Source organism: Lampetra fluviatilis, chromosome 15, assembly GCF_964198595.1.
Source record: "Lampetra fluviatilis chromosome 15, kcLamFluv1.1, whole genome shotgun sequence".
Classification (NCBI taxonomy): Eukaryota; Metazoa; Chordata; class Hyperoartia; order Petromyzontiformes; family Petromyzontidae; genus Lampetra; species Lampetra fluviatilis.
Window position 1 is genome coordinate 11,902,672 of NC_136289.1, and position 18,591 is coordinate 11,921,262.

At 40.2% G+C, this 18,591-nt stretch overlaps 1 protein-coding gene across 3 annotated transcripts in view; it reads right to left on the reverse strand.

The window, feature by feature from the left end:
* The window catches only part of LOC144936229 (protein diaphanous homolog 2-like), a 111,960-nt gene that overhangs the window by 43,923 nt on the left and 49,446 nt on the right, over nt 1-18,591 (reverse strand). For all 3 annotated transcript variants that reach the window (XM_078863232.1, XM_078863231.1, XM_078863230.1), the window contains 2 exons: nt 1,816-1,914; nt 766-860 (listed from right to left, as the gene is read on the reverse strand). In XM_078863232.1, the coding sequence (XP_078719358.1) occupies nt 766-860; nt 1,816-1,914 (194 nt within the window). The remainder of the gene's footprint in view (nt 1-765; nt 861-1,815; nt 1,915-18,591) is intronic.

An 18,591-nucleotide genomic window follows, 5' to 3' on the forward strand; every position in this document is an offset into this window, starting at 1 on the left:
ATATGAAGATGTATGGTTATTAAAAAAAAAAATTCCACATCATGATTTATATGGAATATGCCTCTTTGTCCAATGACTTGACACTTCCTGCAGGGGCAGCGTACCATGCTGACAAGCAGACATCAACACACGCTTAGATTGAACAACTTAGTAACCAAATGCATATTTAAAAACATTCTAGATTGGCTGGAGGATTCAAAACAGTTTAACGCAATTTTAAAAGGACACCGAGAAATATCTCTTCATCTTTCAAACTAGTTTTTTTTCCCTGCCATACAAAATACTTGTTAGGCAGTTAATATATTTGTGCCATCCACACGAGTAGATTTATATTTGACTGGTCTTGTAGCTGCCACCTTCTCTCACCCTCTCACACATACTACAGTGCAGCACTCTGTTCACCCGTGATTGGTTTTTGTGCGCACGTGTTTCCTTAAAATGACTGCAAAGACGTTTGATTTTGGACATTTCTGTCAGGACTTGTGGTAAAATTCCCCCATTACCATCTTTTACCTTTTTTTTTACTTGCGCCTCAAGGGAAATCAGACTAATTTGGTCATGAGGTTCCAAGAAGTGCAACATCTGCTCTGGAGGCTTTATTGAAGGACCAGCCAGTTATTTTTACATTACACATTACCTATACATAAGATGTAAAATATATATATCACCTGACAATTGAATCGGAGAACTAAAGGTCACTGCAAGGAATGTGACCTTGGAAAGGTCAAATTATTCAAAGTACACATTGCTGCTTTGTCACCTCACCTGTATCATTGACTCCGTGATCTTTTCTTCATTCACCTCCAGAATTATTTTCTTAATTTCTGTGTAGGGCATCTTCAGTGTTCCTAAAAAGATAGCTGCAGCAGCGGCAGAGTAGATGGAAACACTCTGTTAGGACGGAGCACAATAAAACTGACAAGTTCACCAAAGTTAATTATATTCAGCTATGTTTGTGCATTTTATATGACGGTATAATGTGCAACAACAGTGCAGCATTTGAAAATCGTATTTTTTTGTATTTGCCTATGCAAAATACATTTTATTTGTCAAAAAATTAGCATTAGATACAAAAAGCATTTAACTAAACAAATGCCTCCAATGTCATATCTCATTACGTTCCACGACTTGGCGTTTTGTGGCTGTAACACTTGAAAATGTACCGTGATTTGTGGACCTTTTGAGGTTTTACCATCATTTAAGTCCAAACTCAAGCAATCGCCTTCCTCATCACCATCATTCTTATGTAGGCAACGCAGATCTAATGAGGCCGTGATCACCTGCTGCTGCTGCTGCTGCCCACAGGCCCCGGGCCATTCTCTCGTCCGCCTCACACAACACAGATTAACCCTTAAAAAAACAGCACGTAGAGTGGTACTCTGTTTGTCCTCCCCCTTCTAATCTGTCTACAACAAAAGATACGTTTTTAATGTACATTCATTTAGAGGAAAAGGTGGGGGGGGGGGGGAGATGGTGGAGGGGGGGGGGGAAGATGATGGAGGGGGGAATGATGGTGGGGGGGGGGGTCATGACAACGTCCTTCAGACCACAGTCAATGACACCACATTTTCAGCACCTTATATAATCAGTAGATATAAACTGTAGGAAGACACAGACAAAAATGTTGTAGACATTATCATTAGATTGTGTACAGTTTGTTGTCCTTCTTCCCCATCCCGCACCTCCAATTAGCACGGTTGGCTACGTACGGTGCAAAAGAAATGTTAACCACATGTTCAACAGACCGAAGACATAAGAAACATGTTTTATTACTCTCGTGAGAAATGATTCTACATTGAAGAGTGGTATTCTCACAAAGGTTTTGCCCCGATTTTTGGTCCAAGACTTTGAGCTCCTTTATTTTTTTCTTGGAAGAGGGCTTATCTGGTAAGTCCAGCACTTCTGCTTGCTTGGCTGTGAAGAGAACAAACATAGAGAGTTTCAGGGTTAAATGCTCATAACTATTTTTGCCTTTAAAAAAAATTTAAACTCCATCCTTATTATAATCAAATACGTTATGAAATAAAGCTTGTTTTTTTCAAAGCGAATGCACACTATTGCTTATTGTTTTCATCTAATTATGCCCTTAGAGAAAATACATTTCAAATAATACGGTGAATGATTTTTATTGGAATTATCACAAAACTAGCCTCGTGACGAAATTACTCTAACTAATTTAAATAAAAATAATTTGAATAAAAAAGAATCAGTTTTTGACTTGAGTTAAAAAATAACAATTGTAAACAGAGGAATTTAAAACGTAAACAATTACATGAAAATATGCAATTAATAAACGTTCTACATGTCATTAACATTAGTCAATTGTAGCACCATGTTTCAAGTCACTATAATCAGGTACCTTATGATTTAGCAACGGAGGTTAATGGATTTCATTTCAATTTGCAGTTTTATAAGATACTTTGCCAGCACTCAATATCCAGTGCAAAAAAAAACAATTAATTCATCTTATTTCTGGGACTTCATCCAGAATACAGGACCACGTGATTTACCAGGAATCCCTTTCACCTCGTGACCCCATTTCACCTGAGAGGTTTATGGAATATTGCAGATGCATGTCCACATCTTTGCTGCTTGGTCCATCGGCACCCAGATTCCATCAAGCTCCCAACGCTTCAAACACTCCCACACCCACCTCAATCTACCTCACGAAGATAAGCGAGATTTGGTACAGGTGGCCCTACCCTAGGTCATAAAGAAGACTGCCTCTTGGGATGCTATTTCCACCATTAATACAATGCTCAAGTGCACAACTCCAGCAGATTCTCCAAGAGAATGAACATAACTTTCTCACCTCCTTCTTGTGCTTAAATATTTTGAAGCATTGCACAACAATTACAATTCTAATTTATACTGGACTATCTTCTGACAACATCCAGATAATGTCCACAGTATTATAGTTGTTAAAGTATTTAACACGTAGGCTTTCCCGACCAATATCATCCATATAAGTTTTTTGGGGGGTTAGATCGCATAAATATAAACGTGTCGTTAAACCCGTCTCCTGATGAAGTTAGTTATAATTACTGGCGAAACGTCGTACTCAGATTGTAAATGTTGTGGATTTGCTCTCCAACACACCGGTGTGCTGTACTAGTAATGAACTGACATGTTCTGTTTACGTGACAAACCTTTCTACTTGGCTGTGTCGGGTGGTGGCGGGTTTAACGACACATTCATAGTTACGCGATCCAACCCAAAAAAAACTATATTATGTCAAATAGTTATATGTTTGGGCCACTGTGGGCCTATTTTGTAGGCAGCAAATAGAAGTGGAACAAAAATCTATTGTTGTACTGCTACCACGTCAGCGCTTTCTGTCTTAAACAACCCGTCATGACCAGTGTGGCGAAATATGGTCAAATAACCCTCTTAAGATGCGACGCATGGGGAGTCCCTCATCCAGCAGTGTAACGACAAAAAAACAGCGCGTGTATGGGATAGCTTATTCAAGAGGGTAATGATCTATTTAGTTTGGCATAGGTTAGTTACAGGGATGTGTATAGGGGTGTATAAGAACATGTCTTGAATAATGAGGGATTTCAATTGTTGCAACAAGAACAAATAAATAACACCACCAAGATCACACTTAAGAAAATACACATGACCACCTGGCTATGCGTGGTCTCCCAACACAACAAGAGACAGGAATAAATGTGTTATGCTGTGAAGGATAATAAACTACCAAAATATATGTGGCACCATCTAGAGTTTCGAAATTCCCAGCATTACTGGTGAATCATTCAGTGAAGCCCTCGCACACAGCTTTGAGAAGAAAATAATTGTAGAAAATGAAATTGTAAATACAGTCAGTCAATGAACTCTCAAGCGAATATAGATCTCAATTGGTCATCTGGTATCTCTCTTTCCACTGTAACGACGCTTGATATCCTGCAGGTGTTGCAGAACACAAAACATTTGTTGATCATATATATATACTTTCAGCAATCCACCCACAACACTTAAGGGGGACCTTCTAAATCATAACATTGTTGTTTGTATTGGCTTTTTCATAAAATATTTACAGCCTAGAGAGATGGTTAAATTTCTATGGATTGTCAGAAAAATGCCACATTTATGAAATATTTATTGTAGTCCATTTCATGTCAGTTTTTAATGACATTTTTTTTATAGACTGAGATTTGTTTCAAGTTCACATTGCCATTCAGAACAGAGGTCATGCTAACATAAAGAACAGTCCAACGCCAAGTACATATGAAGGGGTCAGAACGCCACAAAGCAAACGATAAATAACAAAAAAAAAAGTCCTATGTCAATCCACTGCCAAAAAAAGCCTTTCCCAAGCTGTATAAGTCACGAGGGTTTTTTGTGACCATACTTCACCACGCCGATTCGTGAATGTTGGCGAAGAAAGGACCCCAGACAGACAGGTTAAAATGTCGCTCGACACTGATGTTAGCCATGGTTAGAATTAAAATTCAAGCCCAGTGTGCAAACCACCGTGCCATTCCTCTACAGGAACACGTATTCAACATTAAAATGGGAAGAAAAAAATATGGCAATGTAATGAAGCTGTTGAAAATTATTATAATTTCCTAAATAATAATAAAGGCCTAATTAAATATAACAAATGGAATGTGATTTTATACAGCACGCTATATAGAAAGCATTATGAGGTCACACAAGGTTGGCAGGAAATAAGTATTAAAGATGGAGGTAATTTCAATCTTGCATCAGCAAAACATTGGCAACTGAAGAGTTATCAATAATTAAAATGCAACACACACACAAACTCCTCATGCAGAAAATCCCCAGGAGGGCAGGTTTTTTTTTGTTTTGTTTCTCTTAATACGATGCCTTTCACAAAATGGAACACACATTTACGCAGGCACACGGAGCAACAATAACAACAACACGCAGGCTGACACGTGACCCTGTGGATGCAGGGGCATAAATTGGAAGTTTTTTTGTTGTTGTTCACAGACAGCCTTGTTCACGTTGAAAGACACCGACGGATGGTGTTAAAGTGAAATTACTAATTTCTTTAGGACGAAATGTGACGACGAATGCATCCACACAAAGACGTCGTCACACAAACGCGTTTGCTGAGGGGGATACATAACAACACTGTATTCCGGTATCCGATCGAATGTGAAAATATTATCAATTCACCAGTTAAATCCACAACCCAGAAAAAATATTTTTTTGTCTTGAGTTAGCGTATCGCCTGTTCAATGGGGAGATTAAGGGTTGAAGCTTCAAGGGAGTAAAATGAAACCAACATCAAAAGGGCAATAATACATGAGGTGGCTTTCAGTCGTACACAGTGGCTCTTGCAATTGGGGATGATAGACGCATGAGACCCTGTATTGATAGAAGGCCCTATAGGTATGGCTGTGTCCCATGGGTCCAAGGGTATTGCCTTGAGGGTTGGCTTGTGCTAAAAAATCAATGTCCGCTGTCCTCAACCTGAACCTACTACCTTGGGTGACCCTTTTTTTGCCACGCAAGTTCAAAAGAAATCCCGCCTGAAGGCAGCGTGCGCAGACGGCACACTGCGCCGCTCCAAGCGCGCTCTTACAAGACACGGCAGGGCACGATTGGCGCACACCAGGCACTCGCATTGCCGTGCTCGCATACGGAAACGCGCAACACAACACTTCGGTCTTGAGTGTGCCTCAGTATCAGCCGGCGACAGGGGGGTATGCCAAAGTGACACCACCAATGACTCTGTGTTACCCCCGAGGGGGCCGTCACCCTTGAGGCCTTGCCAAGTCTCCCTCGACTTAAAGGCCGCCTTACGTGGCTCTCGGCGGGCTTCCATTTGCTCCAAATATGTCAGCCGGCATACAATGAAAATCTCCTGAAGGAGTGCATTTACAATACAATATTCATTAATATGTTGTTATTTATTATATATTGGACTTTCCCCCCCCCCTCCCTTCTTGTAATGTTACTTTGCAAAATTTATGATAAAACCACATTGGCACTTACCGGCCAAAGCCTCTGCAGAGATTTATAAAAGTGTAGTTTTTAAATATTAAAAGTGCTTATTACAGAGGAATAAACCGCTGCTTTCATTTATAATTAACTTTTTTAATGCCCCAGAGCAAGTAGTCCTTAAGAATCCAGACTCAGAATGTTATATTTGTAAATGCAAGAAGAAAGCAATATTAACCCTTTCGCGTACAAATGTGCATTGTGCTTCCATTTAGCTTGTACCTGTAGGGAAATACCTGAAATGCTTTGGCTCAAGCATAATGAATCGATGAATGCATTCAGAAGCTGGTAGAAATACAGTAATCAGTAAAATTATTTACAAAATAGAATACATGTCATTGCATCATTGCATTGGTGACATTGCAAAATCTCCCTAGAGAAGGAATGAGTGTTGGATTTTACATTGTACTGAGAACAAACTTGGCTTTGACAATAACAGCTTAGCACTTGTTTACATCAGGCAATGGTGGATTTGTGAGTCAAGAAATCAGAATGAATTTGGGGTTGTCTTTACGTGACCTTCAGTTTTTTTTCGCCGACTACTTCATTCGCAAATAATTCTCGGTCGCATTGTAAGCACAAATAGCGTGCATTCATCAGTTAAAAGAGATGTGCAGCGTTTCAGCGACATACAGTTGGTGAAAAAGGAAAACGTAAGACGTTTAGGTTTTTTAGGTGGACATGAGGCACGATGTTTTTGGATGGCGGGATGCTTTCGATGTCCTAGCTAGCCAAGAACCCACTCGCGCACGCTGAGTTTACATTGAAGCTATGCGAGCTGAAACATATAAAACATATCTAAGCCCCAATTCAGGAACTGAACGAATGAAGGAAATAGCTACAGAAGGGTCACAATGGGGAGTGGAGGGAGGGGGGGATGGGCTCGCCTGGTACTAATAGGTAAATTATGAATCAAATGATGAGTTTTTGGGTGCCCGACACAGGACGGGAGACACAGTATTGGAGTGGAGCGTGTCGGTGACCAACCTACAAAAAGTCACAAATATCCTTAGCAAAACCATAACTTAGAAAACTATTAAACCGGTCATACATGCCACTGCGCAAAGCTTAGCTGGGAAGAAAAAAATGCATTTATCCTAACTTGTTAACATGTTAACTATCTGCACAATACATTTAATAGATTCACTGATAAACCCTTTTGTTGCAGGAGTGCTTCTTGCTTCTCTTTATATGGATGGGAAGCTTATTCATAATCCCAAAAACCAATTAAAAAACGGCTTCTCATGATAATTTTCACCTTCGACTTGCATACTGAGCTCAGATTTCATACCAGCAGGTGATAGATGAGCTTGAACAAAAAAAAACAAGTGAAATATCCATTTCCACAATTACATTCCATCACAGTATTCCTGGAATCACACGGTAAAGGTTTAAGGCAAAAAAAAAATCCAACAATGAAACGTTACAATCAAAGCCGTTTATTTTGTGCTACACTGTATCGTGTTATTAATTTTTAATCCGAGGAGCTGTATTTTCTACATAATAATTGGAATGAAGATAAGCAGATAAATATCACCTTTAAGCACAAGTTGTTTTCTGAAGTACATTGTGTGCATTTAAATAAGATCCCTGGGCAAACAATGACATTGCCAGCTCACTCAGCCCTACTTTAGCAGTGTCATCGTGACTTTGAGTTTATCTCTAATGCCAAGCATCTACAACATGCTTTTAAGCTCACTGCCAGGGTCATTTTAATTAACTAATAAAAAATATATATATAAAATTTGGAAACATAAAACGCGCGCCTTGTTTTTCGCCCGCACAAAAATCTTAATTAAAACTTGATCAGTTTTTTGAGGTGGTAGACAAGACATAAATAGAGTAAAATAATAAATAATTTAATGCCCATACTCACTCGACATTCCAGTGTAATCAGTCCACGCATTTTTTTTTCCTTTCGCCAATTTGAAATTAAATCAAAACTGGGTAAAACTGCTGGCAGGGGGGGCAACAGCTCGAGTGTTAATCATCCCGCAATAAATGTAGCATGGAAAAAGCCCTGGCTGGAATAATAGGCTGCTATGAATCATGTAATCACCTGCCGCTTTGCCCTCGTGCGCGCGGCACTCCAGCCGCCCTGCGACAATACCAGGGGCAGTGTGGTGAGAATGAAATTTATGCTCACCAGGATGGGAATGAGGGACGATAGGGGTTACTCCACATGTGCCCTTGGCCAGAAAAAAAAAAGAGTTCACTTTAGTGAGTGAGCCCTGCTTTTGGTCTGGGCTCTGCAAGAGAAGCCTATGCCAGTTAGAGCCTGATAAGGAAAATATATTTCTTGGTGACCATAACGGATTACCCACACTAGCTGAAGAAAAATAAAAAAAACACCGGAACTGAATGTAAAGTACTTGGGGAGTTGGTAAAAAAAAAACGGATGCACGAGAGCTAATCAGAAGAGCAGTAGGATATTAAGCAATGAGTTAAGGAACACGTACCCACAACCAACAATAATGCGACAAGCAAAGAATGACAATGAGGGGGTTGAGCTGAGGCACGTAAGTCAGCCCCGAGGAGGTGCAGAGTGCATGCGATGGAGGGCCAGAAATGAAAGAGAAAGTGCAGTGTGAAATGAGCAAAATATTTTTTTGAGGATTCAAAATGGGTCACCCTCTCAAAGCGAGCAAAAAGGCAAAAATGCAGATGGAAAGTGCGGCTCATTATGCAAGGTGGACAGCGCTTAGGCGAAGCTTCAAGCCAATGCTTCTTCGCACTTTTGTGCATTACAGAGTACCATACCAATATGCTTTCAGAACAGTCACATAGATCACCAGAAATAAATGTTGACTGACCGGTAAGTTCATTCAGCGGAAGAGCCAAAAAAAAACAGAGGGAAACGAAAATGAATCAGCTGCAATTCATCCATTCCGGTCATTCACACAGCTGTTGGATGCCAAGTTATAACTACGTATGAGTGAAGGTTTTATATTTTTGCAGATAATTTTGCTATCACTATAGAATCTTTTCAACAGAAAACACCTTGCATTTCAGGTTCTCATGCATAATAAAGTATACTTTGGCAGATATAAAACCAAGACTGTCTGAAAAGGAAGTCATAAAAAAACAAATCATTGCCAAATAGAAACCACTGCCGTGTACGCAGAGACATCGTTTATACACATTTTCACAATTGTGAAAGAAAACATGCAACACAGGTAGAGGAAAAGAAGCACGATGGGTAAATCATGATTCGCCTGGAGAACGTGTGAAACAAAGAAAATGAGCAAATAGTTTGCACACTTCAACGATGAGAGCAAGAGAGTGCACGGTGACAGACTCGTTAGTTAAACGTGCAATTTATGTAGCTCGTTCGGCAGATTATTCAGTATTATTCACGCTCAGGTGGGTTCGGTTGCGGATGGCTGAATAATTACGGCATAAAGCAGCGGCAGACAAAGCACAGATGCCCGTAGCCTGCTACGGCTCGCTTGTGCAGTAAAATTGTAAATGGAGTAGAATGAAAACTCTTATAATTATTTCTGTTCTCATGCGGATAGCTTTGAATCTTAACACAAAAACCAAAGGTCACACCTGAATAAATGCCATCATCTCCACATGTTTTTTTTTACCCGCTCTCTTAAGGAATGGCCAACATGAGCTACATCAAAAAATATTTTTTATTTAATGCACAAGAACAATATTTTCAATGGGCTCATTTCTGTCCATGCCAGCGGACCATTACCTCCAGTAATGTGACATCTGTCCACATCACCACTGTCATAACTCCATAGCCTGCCACCAAACGGGCCTTGCTGATCAGGCCTGCCATGCACAGCGAATGGAGAGTTTACATTTTACGGGGCAAAAGTGTAACTGTTCACCTTGAAATTCAGTAGTATTCGCGTGTACATATTGCACATGCATATGTATAAATGTATAGTCTACATATGCGTGCATGTATACAATTAAAAAGTTGTCAATCCACTGCTGGAAGGAGGGCCTCACCCATGCTGTGCAGGCAGTGGAGATTATATGACCATGCTTCACAGTTATGGTGAGTGCTGGTTGGTCAAGCAGGGGAGCATAGATGTCAGAGGTTAGTGCAGTCCAATGATGGATTTTGGCACAACCGCCCTCTGCTGGAAACGTAGGCCCGCATAATCCTACAACACCTGGTTTTATACACGGGGGGTCGCGCATCAAAGCACTATCCATATTGATGAAACTATCCACAAAATATTTCTAAAATTCTAAACAGCACAAAAAGATATCCCTATATATACTGACAATGTATATGCATGTACAAAAATACTGTAAAAACACATTTATGACAATAGTAGTAGCTTACAGTTGTGAATTATGTCCCAAGGTGAACAATGCAGTTGTTCAGCTGTGGGAATACTTCGAGCCGTTTCAAGCTGCCTAAATATATTGTAAAACTACACACATGTATAGAATGTGGGACCGAGACAAAATAACAATTTTAAAACGACTAGCATGGAAAGAAGGGTTGCATCGATATTGAAATCATCATCCCCAGAAGAAGAATGCAGTAACAACAACAAACACCATCATTCATATGCATGTAAAATACCTCTGATCAAGGACACTGCAGCTGTAAGCAATTAGGCATGGTTAGGATTATTCTGTTGCAAAGCAAATACAAAAATATATTTTTGCATTCGGAACTTTAATCGCACTGGGTGTCTTAATTATTATGGGGAATGTTGGGCCAATCGTGTCTCGGTTTCAATGTTGAAAAAAGTAATTCCATACCAAAGTTTCGATTTAAAGCTTTCGTGACTGCAGGGATTCATCTTCTTGGTTATTTCGGTAAAGTCACGTAGAAGGGAAGTAATAAAATAATAAAAATAAACCATAATAAAATTATTCTCACGACGTTTCGGCCACAACGCAAGTATCCGTCCTCAGGTGAAAACCAGGTCTGTCTGTTATTATTATTATTTTATTACTTCCCTTCTACGTGACTTTACCGAAAGAACCAAGAGGATCCATACCAAAGCTTCTGCTTCAACACAAAATCACAATCTTAAACAAAAAGACTACGTCAATTTACAAATTCTAGATTTGAAGCTTTCGTGACTGCAAGGATTCATACTCTTTTGTTTTTTCGGTGAAGTCACGTAGGTAAAAAATCTAATAAAATAAATGAAAACATCTAAACTCATTTATTTAATTTTTTACCCACGTGACTACCGAAAAAAACAAAGTGCAATTTACAAATGTTTCAGAATTTTTTTAAATTCATTAATTGAACGCAATTAAAAATGTTTGCCTACAGATTTTTCATTTGCCTGGATTAAGCTGAGAAGAAGGAAACTGCTGGCAAAGGGTGATCAAGAGACGCAGATCAGAGAGCACTCGGTTGTCACCACACAAAACGCGGAGGTGAAACATTCTCAAGCGTCAGAAACTTTGATTTTAGACCGCAGGAGGAAGAATCCGATGAGCTATGAAGCTCTTTCATTCCACCCATGTCCAGTACGAGCACGGGGTCAGCAAGTTACAAACAGCGACAGCAAACGATACAAAGGAAACGACAGGAGTGCAAAAATAGAGAAAATGGTAAGTGAGTTACTAAATATAAGTAAATAATAAATACATGAAATAGGTAAGCCCGATTTATGACGATTGAACAAGGCAGCAAAAACAACAACAAAACAGTCCCAGGCCACACCAAGATAAGCAAACAGCGTTAGTCCCTCAATAGTTCAATGTTAACGTGCCATTTTATTAACACTATTAACACTGGTAACGATCAAAGTTAGAAATCACATTTGCAAATGTGACTGTATCCAGTACTCATCTTCTGCTTCAGGATATTTTTTTAATGAAGGTTTACAGTGTTAAGAGAGTGGATTAAGCTGGTCTCAGCTCCGCCACCAAAGACTGCACAACAACACCAAGCCGTTAAATTAGTTTATGTACTTAATTTGGCTTAATGAACCCAAGTAAATATGACGGCGATGGTATGTGTGTATATATACACACTCGTTGAGAGCCCCTTGGTCTGCAACAGAAAAAATATTCTTTTCACAATCGTGTACTCGGAGCACTATAAGTAATCTGCTTCTTTACGTAATAAAATACCAAGATAATATGTATTGGGTGGTTTTTATCCTCTAGGATTTAAAAAAAAATATGGTGAAAAAATTACAATAGGAGCACAACTTTAAAAGTTAGAGCAATTTTTCAGTGAAATGTGTCAAGCCTTCTGTATTTGTTACTCCAGTTTCTTCGGTGTCACTATCATTTCAATTCAAACCAATGTTTATTTGTTACACGGAAAATCTCGTGTAGCCAGTTAGCCAGCTAGTGTTGGTGGCAACTGCCCGCAGCAGCCACTAACAAGAGAGCTATTGTTGTGGTGGTGGTGAGGAGCCCAGCCAGCAGCCAGCCACGAAACTCGAGGCATAGATTTTTTTTTACACGAGTATGATATCCAGTTGTGTGTTCTTCATCCTCAACAAACCTATGTTGTGGATTATTAGAGAAAGAAATTAGGTTGAGTCAGGTCAATGATATCACCTGATGTGGAAAACTACTTGAATAGCGCCAGTCATCAAGAAAGATTGTGGGTGCTGCCATGCACCATGAAAAGTGCTTAAAAATATAAACTGTAAACACAGTTTAATATTATATATATACTATCTTTCATGAATAATGACCCTTGCAAACCCAATCAAGTTCTGTAAGCATGTGTAAGACACATGACCCCACTTTCATGAAAGCCAACATCCCAGAAGACAGGCAAAATTATTCCGCAATATCTGCCACGTTCAAACATTCCTTATGTACTCAGAAGGCTACGCAGGGAGGGGGGAAAACGGGAACCGGCAACTGGGGAATATTTTATTACTCTCATAGCATTGTGCTGCTTGTATTTTGTCAAGGTTAGGAGAAAGGGAATGAGAGAGAGAAAAAAATGTACGTGCCATGACGTCATTCCCCGGACCCCACATCTCTGACATGAGCCATAATCCGGCTCGACAGCCTCCTGACCAACACGGTACCAATGCTCCCAATCCGACTCAAAAAGCCCCTTCACCTGTCTCTCCGACTGTTTAACTCGCCACAGCAGTGTGCACAGCAAAAACAAAACGACAGCCCACTTCAATAACCCAGCGTGACACTTTAAATCTTGCGGATGATCTGCAAATAAATACACTCAGCGCGTGGCACATCAGTGCAGTCATTATTATTGACACTGTGGGTGTTTTTATTCTTTTCCTTTCTTCCTCAATACAAACTCTAAAGCATTCGTTTGTAGTACGATCATACACACAGCCTGAGCATCACTTCCCTATCAAATTTAAATTAATGTGCCACACCTCACCCTGTTGGCAATTATAAACTATAAACAAATGCACTGCAGTTAATGCACTAGCTTGTCTGTGGAATGTTTAGGGTTCATTTCCCAGGGGCATTAATGTACGGTCCATGGACAAGAATACAGATGACATAGAATAGGAAGATCATCGTGCCACCTGCAGTGGACTTGCTGCTTTTGTTTGTTGGATTGGTTGAGTTATTTTTCTCATTTCACTGTTATTATAAACAGGGCAGGAATCAAATACCTCTGAAAAACTATTTTGATAATTAAGCAGTTTGCATTCTGATGATGATAATGGTGATTAGTCTCCAATCCACATGACAGTACCCACCAAGAGATTCCCATCACACTCAGCATTTACAAACATTCATATCCCTTTTGCTTTGGCAATATTTATCCCTTGGGGCATTAATAAAAGATGAGCTTGTTATAAAACCATTTTTATTTCATTTATTTCCCCTTTTAAATATGCGATAACTAAATTTCATAGTCATAACATTCTCATGATGATACCGAGTTGAAAGGGATGAATGGGGAATTTAGTAATTTTGAATTCGACAAAATGCAAGCATACGGGCCTGCAGAGAGGGTTTTTAGGTTCAATTTATGCTGAAGCGTGAAAAATCAATCAAACGCGATTACAAATACCCATAACGAACACCAACGAGCAGAGTCTTCATGCGCTTCATTAGGAATGTGGGCCATATTTAGCTCTATGCTAATGGCATGGCTTCCATCCTTAAGAGTAATGAAAGCCAGGGTTTTAACATGTCACTTTATTCCTTTTGTCCATGGTAGACCCTCTTCACTGGCAACCGTAAGCAGCATAATGTCTCTAATTACCAATCAATACTCCTGGTGTAAAGACAAACGCACCACATTAAACCACCACTACAGAATTTCATCTTCACATCAATGTACAGGTTCATGGCATCTAGGTTTCGCTAGCATTGTATTTTGATGCCGTACATTTCTAGAATAGTACAGTGTTAATGCAACATGACCTTGTGTTATTTTGCATGAACGTATTAAAGTGGGCATTCGAAAATACACGTTTAAAACTGTTGGCTTGGGAAATCAGATTGTATCTTATTTAAGTAATGCCCAGGAACACTAGCAAATAAGAGCAGGGAAGCAAATTAGCAGGAAAACAATTGCCGTAGGCCACGGTAGACAGAAAAGGACAGCTCAATCTTGATTCAAGGATGAAATTAACGCCTCGTAGATTGGATTTGCTTTGGGGGCAAGATGGAGACATCGACATAAAAAAGAAAAAGGAGAGGCGGCAACAGCAGTAGAGTGGTGAGACAGTGCAAGTGGCATTTGTAATCAAAATGCCAATTGTTTTCACAACAGTGCCAGAAATTGCCAGGGTTTTTTCGCTCATGGCTTGCCGCAAATTGTGCTTGAAAAGCACAACAATATATTTGCGCAGGAGAGCGTGGCGCACACGCGCATGCGTGCGTGTTTGTGAGCGTGAGCGCGCTGGCAAGAGAGCGCGGTGGCCTTCGCGTAATGAACGGGTGATGAGTAGTATGCACAATGAAAAATGACTGCGGCTGGATTGGACGCCCTGGCGAGCCCTCGCAGCCCACCCGCAACGCCCGTCTCTTCCTCCCCTGTATCCGGAGGCACCAAGGCATGGGCAACAATGGGCTCTGCTTAGTACACAAGGGAAGTTCCTTAATCAAGGCTATCGTGGTGAGCCTGTCAGGGCAAATAAAGCAGCAATTATTCTTGCATACATTCCTAAAGCAGGGTCTTTTTTTTGCTGCAAAGGGCACTTGCAAACGATGCAATCTGATTACTGAATGTGCTGCATTAGCAGTGGTTGTTCGTAGACAATACCACCGCCAAACGCTTCAATAAATAAAAACTGAGTTTTGATCAAAATTATCTGCCAAATAATGAATGTTTTACAGTATCAGGACATGGAGGGCCAAGGATAAAAAAAACCATGTGGCTTTGGTCAAAACATAATACCCAAAAACTGATGATCAGGTTCTAAATTAAAACGTCCGTGATAAACACATTAATTACAATCTTGCAAGGCCAGCACAAAGCTGTCATATTTGAGTAATGAAAAAAGGACAATTGTCAGCATTTGTGAAAAACTGTAAATCAGGGGAAATTACATGTCATGGAGGCAGGGGCAGTGCATTGACGGTTCGTGGTTGTGTATGCAACAGAATCCTTCCACCTAATAGTTGCCCTACCAATAAACATACAGCCAGTACACCTTCCCCCACACACACAAACACAACAACAAACACACGACCGCATGCATGCATGTACGCACACGCTCCCGCCGGCATGTCTCACTCCCACTTTTGGGCCAAGATTAGAAGGGAAAATTTGATTTTTCTCTCCCTTCTCAAGACGGATTGCAATTTCGGTGGAATTGGACGATCTTAGCTTCCAAATTCCCAGAGGATATTACGGGGTTGTTGATTTGCTATGCATGAAAAGCACACCAGGCTCGGCAAAACACTGGCCCATTGACTACACCCAAGGCTTCACCATGGCCAACGGCAATTTCAAATGTGTCGGCAGGTGATTTTTTTTTTAGAGTGCCAACACAACTGTAAAAAACCCCAGCATAAACTTTTTAAAGTATGATGGAAAACAGTCATGTAGCAATGAGGTTAACTCTCTGTTTTAAAAAAAAAGTGCTAAAATAAAAAAAAATTCAGCCTTGGTCTTTACATTTCTGGATCAAGGCCTCCTCATGCAATGCCGGAAATATATTGGCCGTACTTCACCATGATGGTCGGTGTGGGTTGGTGATGGGGAAACACAGGATTGATTCAGAAATCACTCATTCCTAATGCGAGCCGTGGCTGAGACTTAAACTCACTGGTTTCATAACAAGTCGGTCACATTTGCTCAACAATTATTTTGGTGATGGTGAAAGGACGACAGAGAACTTTAGGAACTGCCAATGGTTTTTGCATCATGGAAAATGGTCGCATCATGGAAAATGGTTCCGCCCTAGCACTATAATTCTGTTACTATGGGTTTTCCTTACATTACATTTCGCGGACAGAGTGGTGGAGCAGAGGTTTAGCGCACTGTGCTGCGATTCTAGCAACCTGAGTTTGATTCCTGGCTGTGGTTAACATCAGCAGCGGGCAATATCTGAACAGCTCCTGGGCCCAAGGCCATTCATCAACCCACATTAACCAATGTGGTGAAGCATGGTCAAACAACCTCCATGACCGACACGGGCATGGAAAGGCTTTCATCCAACAATGAACTGACAAAGGGTGATAGAGTAAAGTACACTGCATTATGTGGAATGGCAATAGATGGAATTATGCTCATAGCGGTTGCAAGAACATGCAAGCGAAATAGTGATGTGCTCTCTGTTTGAATGGATGAGACCTCGTTCATTTATTCATGTATAACATTGTGCCAAAAAGGATGTTTTCCCCCTTTACACAATACATTGTATATTATACAGATATACATTATATCTCAGTGCGTAGTGCATTTTAAATTCTGCTGAAAAGGCTTTTGGTGATATACTTTTTCTAAGGTGTTAAAGTGATTTACTGATAACCGGCCCTGTCAAGTTGATAAGAACTGTGAAGTGCAATGAAATATATGACACGAAGCAAAAACAGTGCAATGAAAATTAATGTTTTTTAGGAATATTAATTATTGTTTTAAAAGTTTTGTATACAGAACATGGAATGAAGGCCACATTCGTCGTTATGTATATATGCTTACTAACCACCGACCGATATATAAGGCGGAGACAAATACTGTATGAAGGTATCGTTTGCAGAGGTGTGGACTCGAGTCATGTGACTTGGACTCGAGTCAGACTCGAGTCATGAATTTGATGACTTGCGACTCGACTTGGACTTGCATAACAATGACTTTGTCCCACCTCTGATCGTTTGTCACTAACGACGGCTGTGGCCGGGAATAGAACTCGGGGTGCTGGGTTTGGGGGGCAGTGCGATATCCACTGTGCACTACCCAACTGTGTACAATTTCAAATTACTGTAAGGGATGTCTGTTAATGTGGCATGAAAAATACAAGATGTTAAAATGGTGTAAAGTGCAAATCAGATAACCAGGTTTTGCCATGTCTATAATTTCAAAAGAGCTATTCCTTTTTACTCATTAGATCTGAACATACTAAGTAGTAATGGTGTTAAAGATAGTTCAGCAAGGCTGCTTTTGCCATTTTGAACTCAATTTATCATATCTTAGAAATCAGCCATGCAAGATGTCTTATATATAATTTAAATTACAACATAAACGATGTAGGTGTGCATAATACGGAGTGTACAGCTAAATATTTAAAATTACCATGTTCTGAATCTAACATTGGAAATAAATAAATATGTGTGTGCTTGTCTGTGGAGGAGGCATGCACAGGCAAGCCAGGCAAATGCTCTTTGTGCACGCACCACTCCCAAGTAAATGTAAAATATCTTTAGACATTGAACTCTGATATTAAACAAATCGGTCTTGTAGAATGGACTTGGCAATGTGCAAGTCTTACACTGAAAAACCGACACGCGCAGTTTTAGCTCCAGAAAACCCAGGGAAAAGGGACTTCAAGTGTAGTATCAAGCTCGTAACTCCAACGTGAGATGCGAGTTGAGTGGTGGTGAACACGATTTTCAGGCTTCAGATGATAAGCACAGGTAGTGGTGGTTGACTTGAATAATTGGAATGAGCTGACAGCACCTTCAACAGTGACTCCCCATCAAATGTTCAACGGGAAAGCCGAACAGCCTCATCGGAAATCCAGTGAAATGAGAGCCCTGAACTGACAAATTATTATCATACACTGACGCCATAACCCAATTACCATAGTTAAAATATTTACATATTAAAAACATTTACAGTCATTGTCAATCCACTGCTGGATGAAGGCCTCCTCCATGCCAAGCTGGTCAGAATGGATGGGTAGAGCGGAATGAGGTCTCTGTCAGGACTGGTTCACATTGCACTCGCCACTGAATTTATCTCTGGCCAGGAATCAAATTCAAGTTTTCGGATTCATTGCACAGTGCCAAAATCACTGTGCTACCACTCCCCCAAGGTCAATTTGTACAATGTCAACAACAGTCAAGGTCAATGAAAGTCTCAAGGAGTTCAGATACAAATGATTCCATGTATATTTCACCTTGAAAAAAACATCGTTATTTAAAACAAGCTCCAATGCTTTCAGGCTGAGGCTACACAGGCAATGAGAAATGCGAGCAGTGCTGCAAGTGTTGTAAATGTGTGGTCTTGTCAGTCCTTGCTGCCACTACAAAGGCAGCTGCTATTCA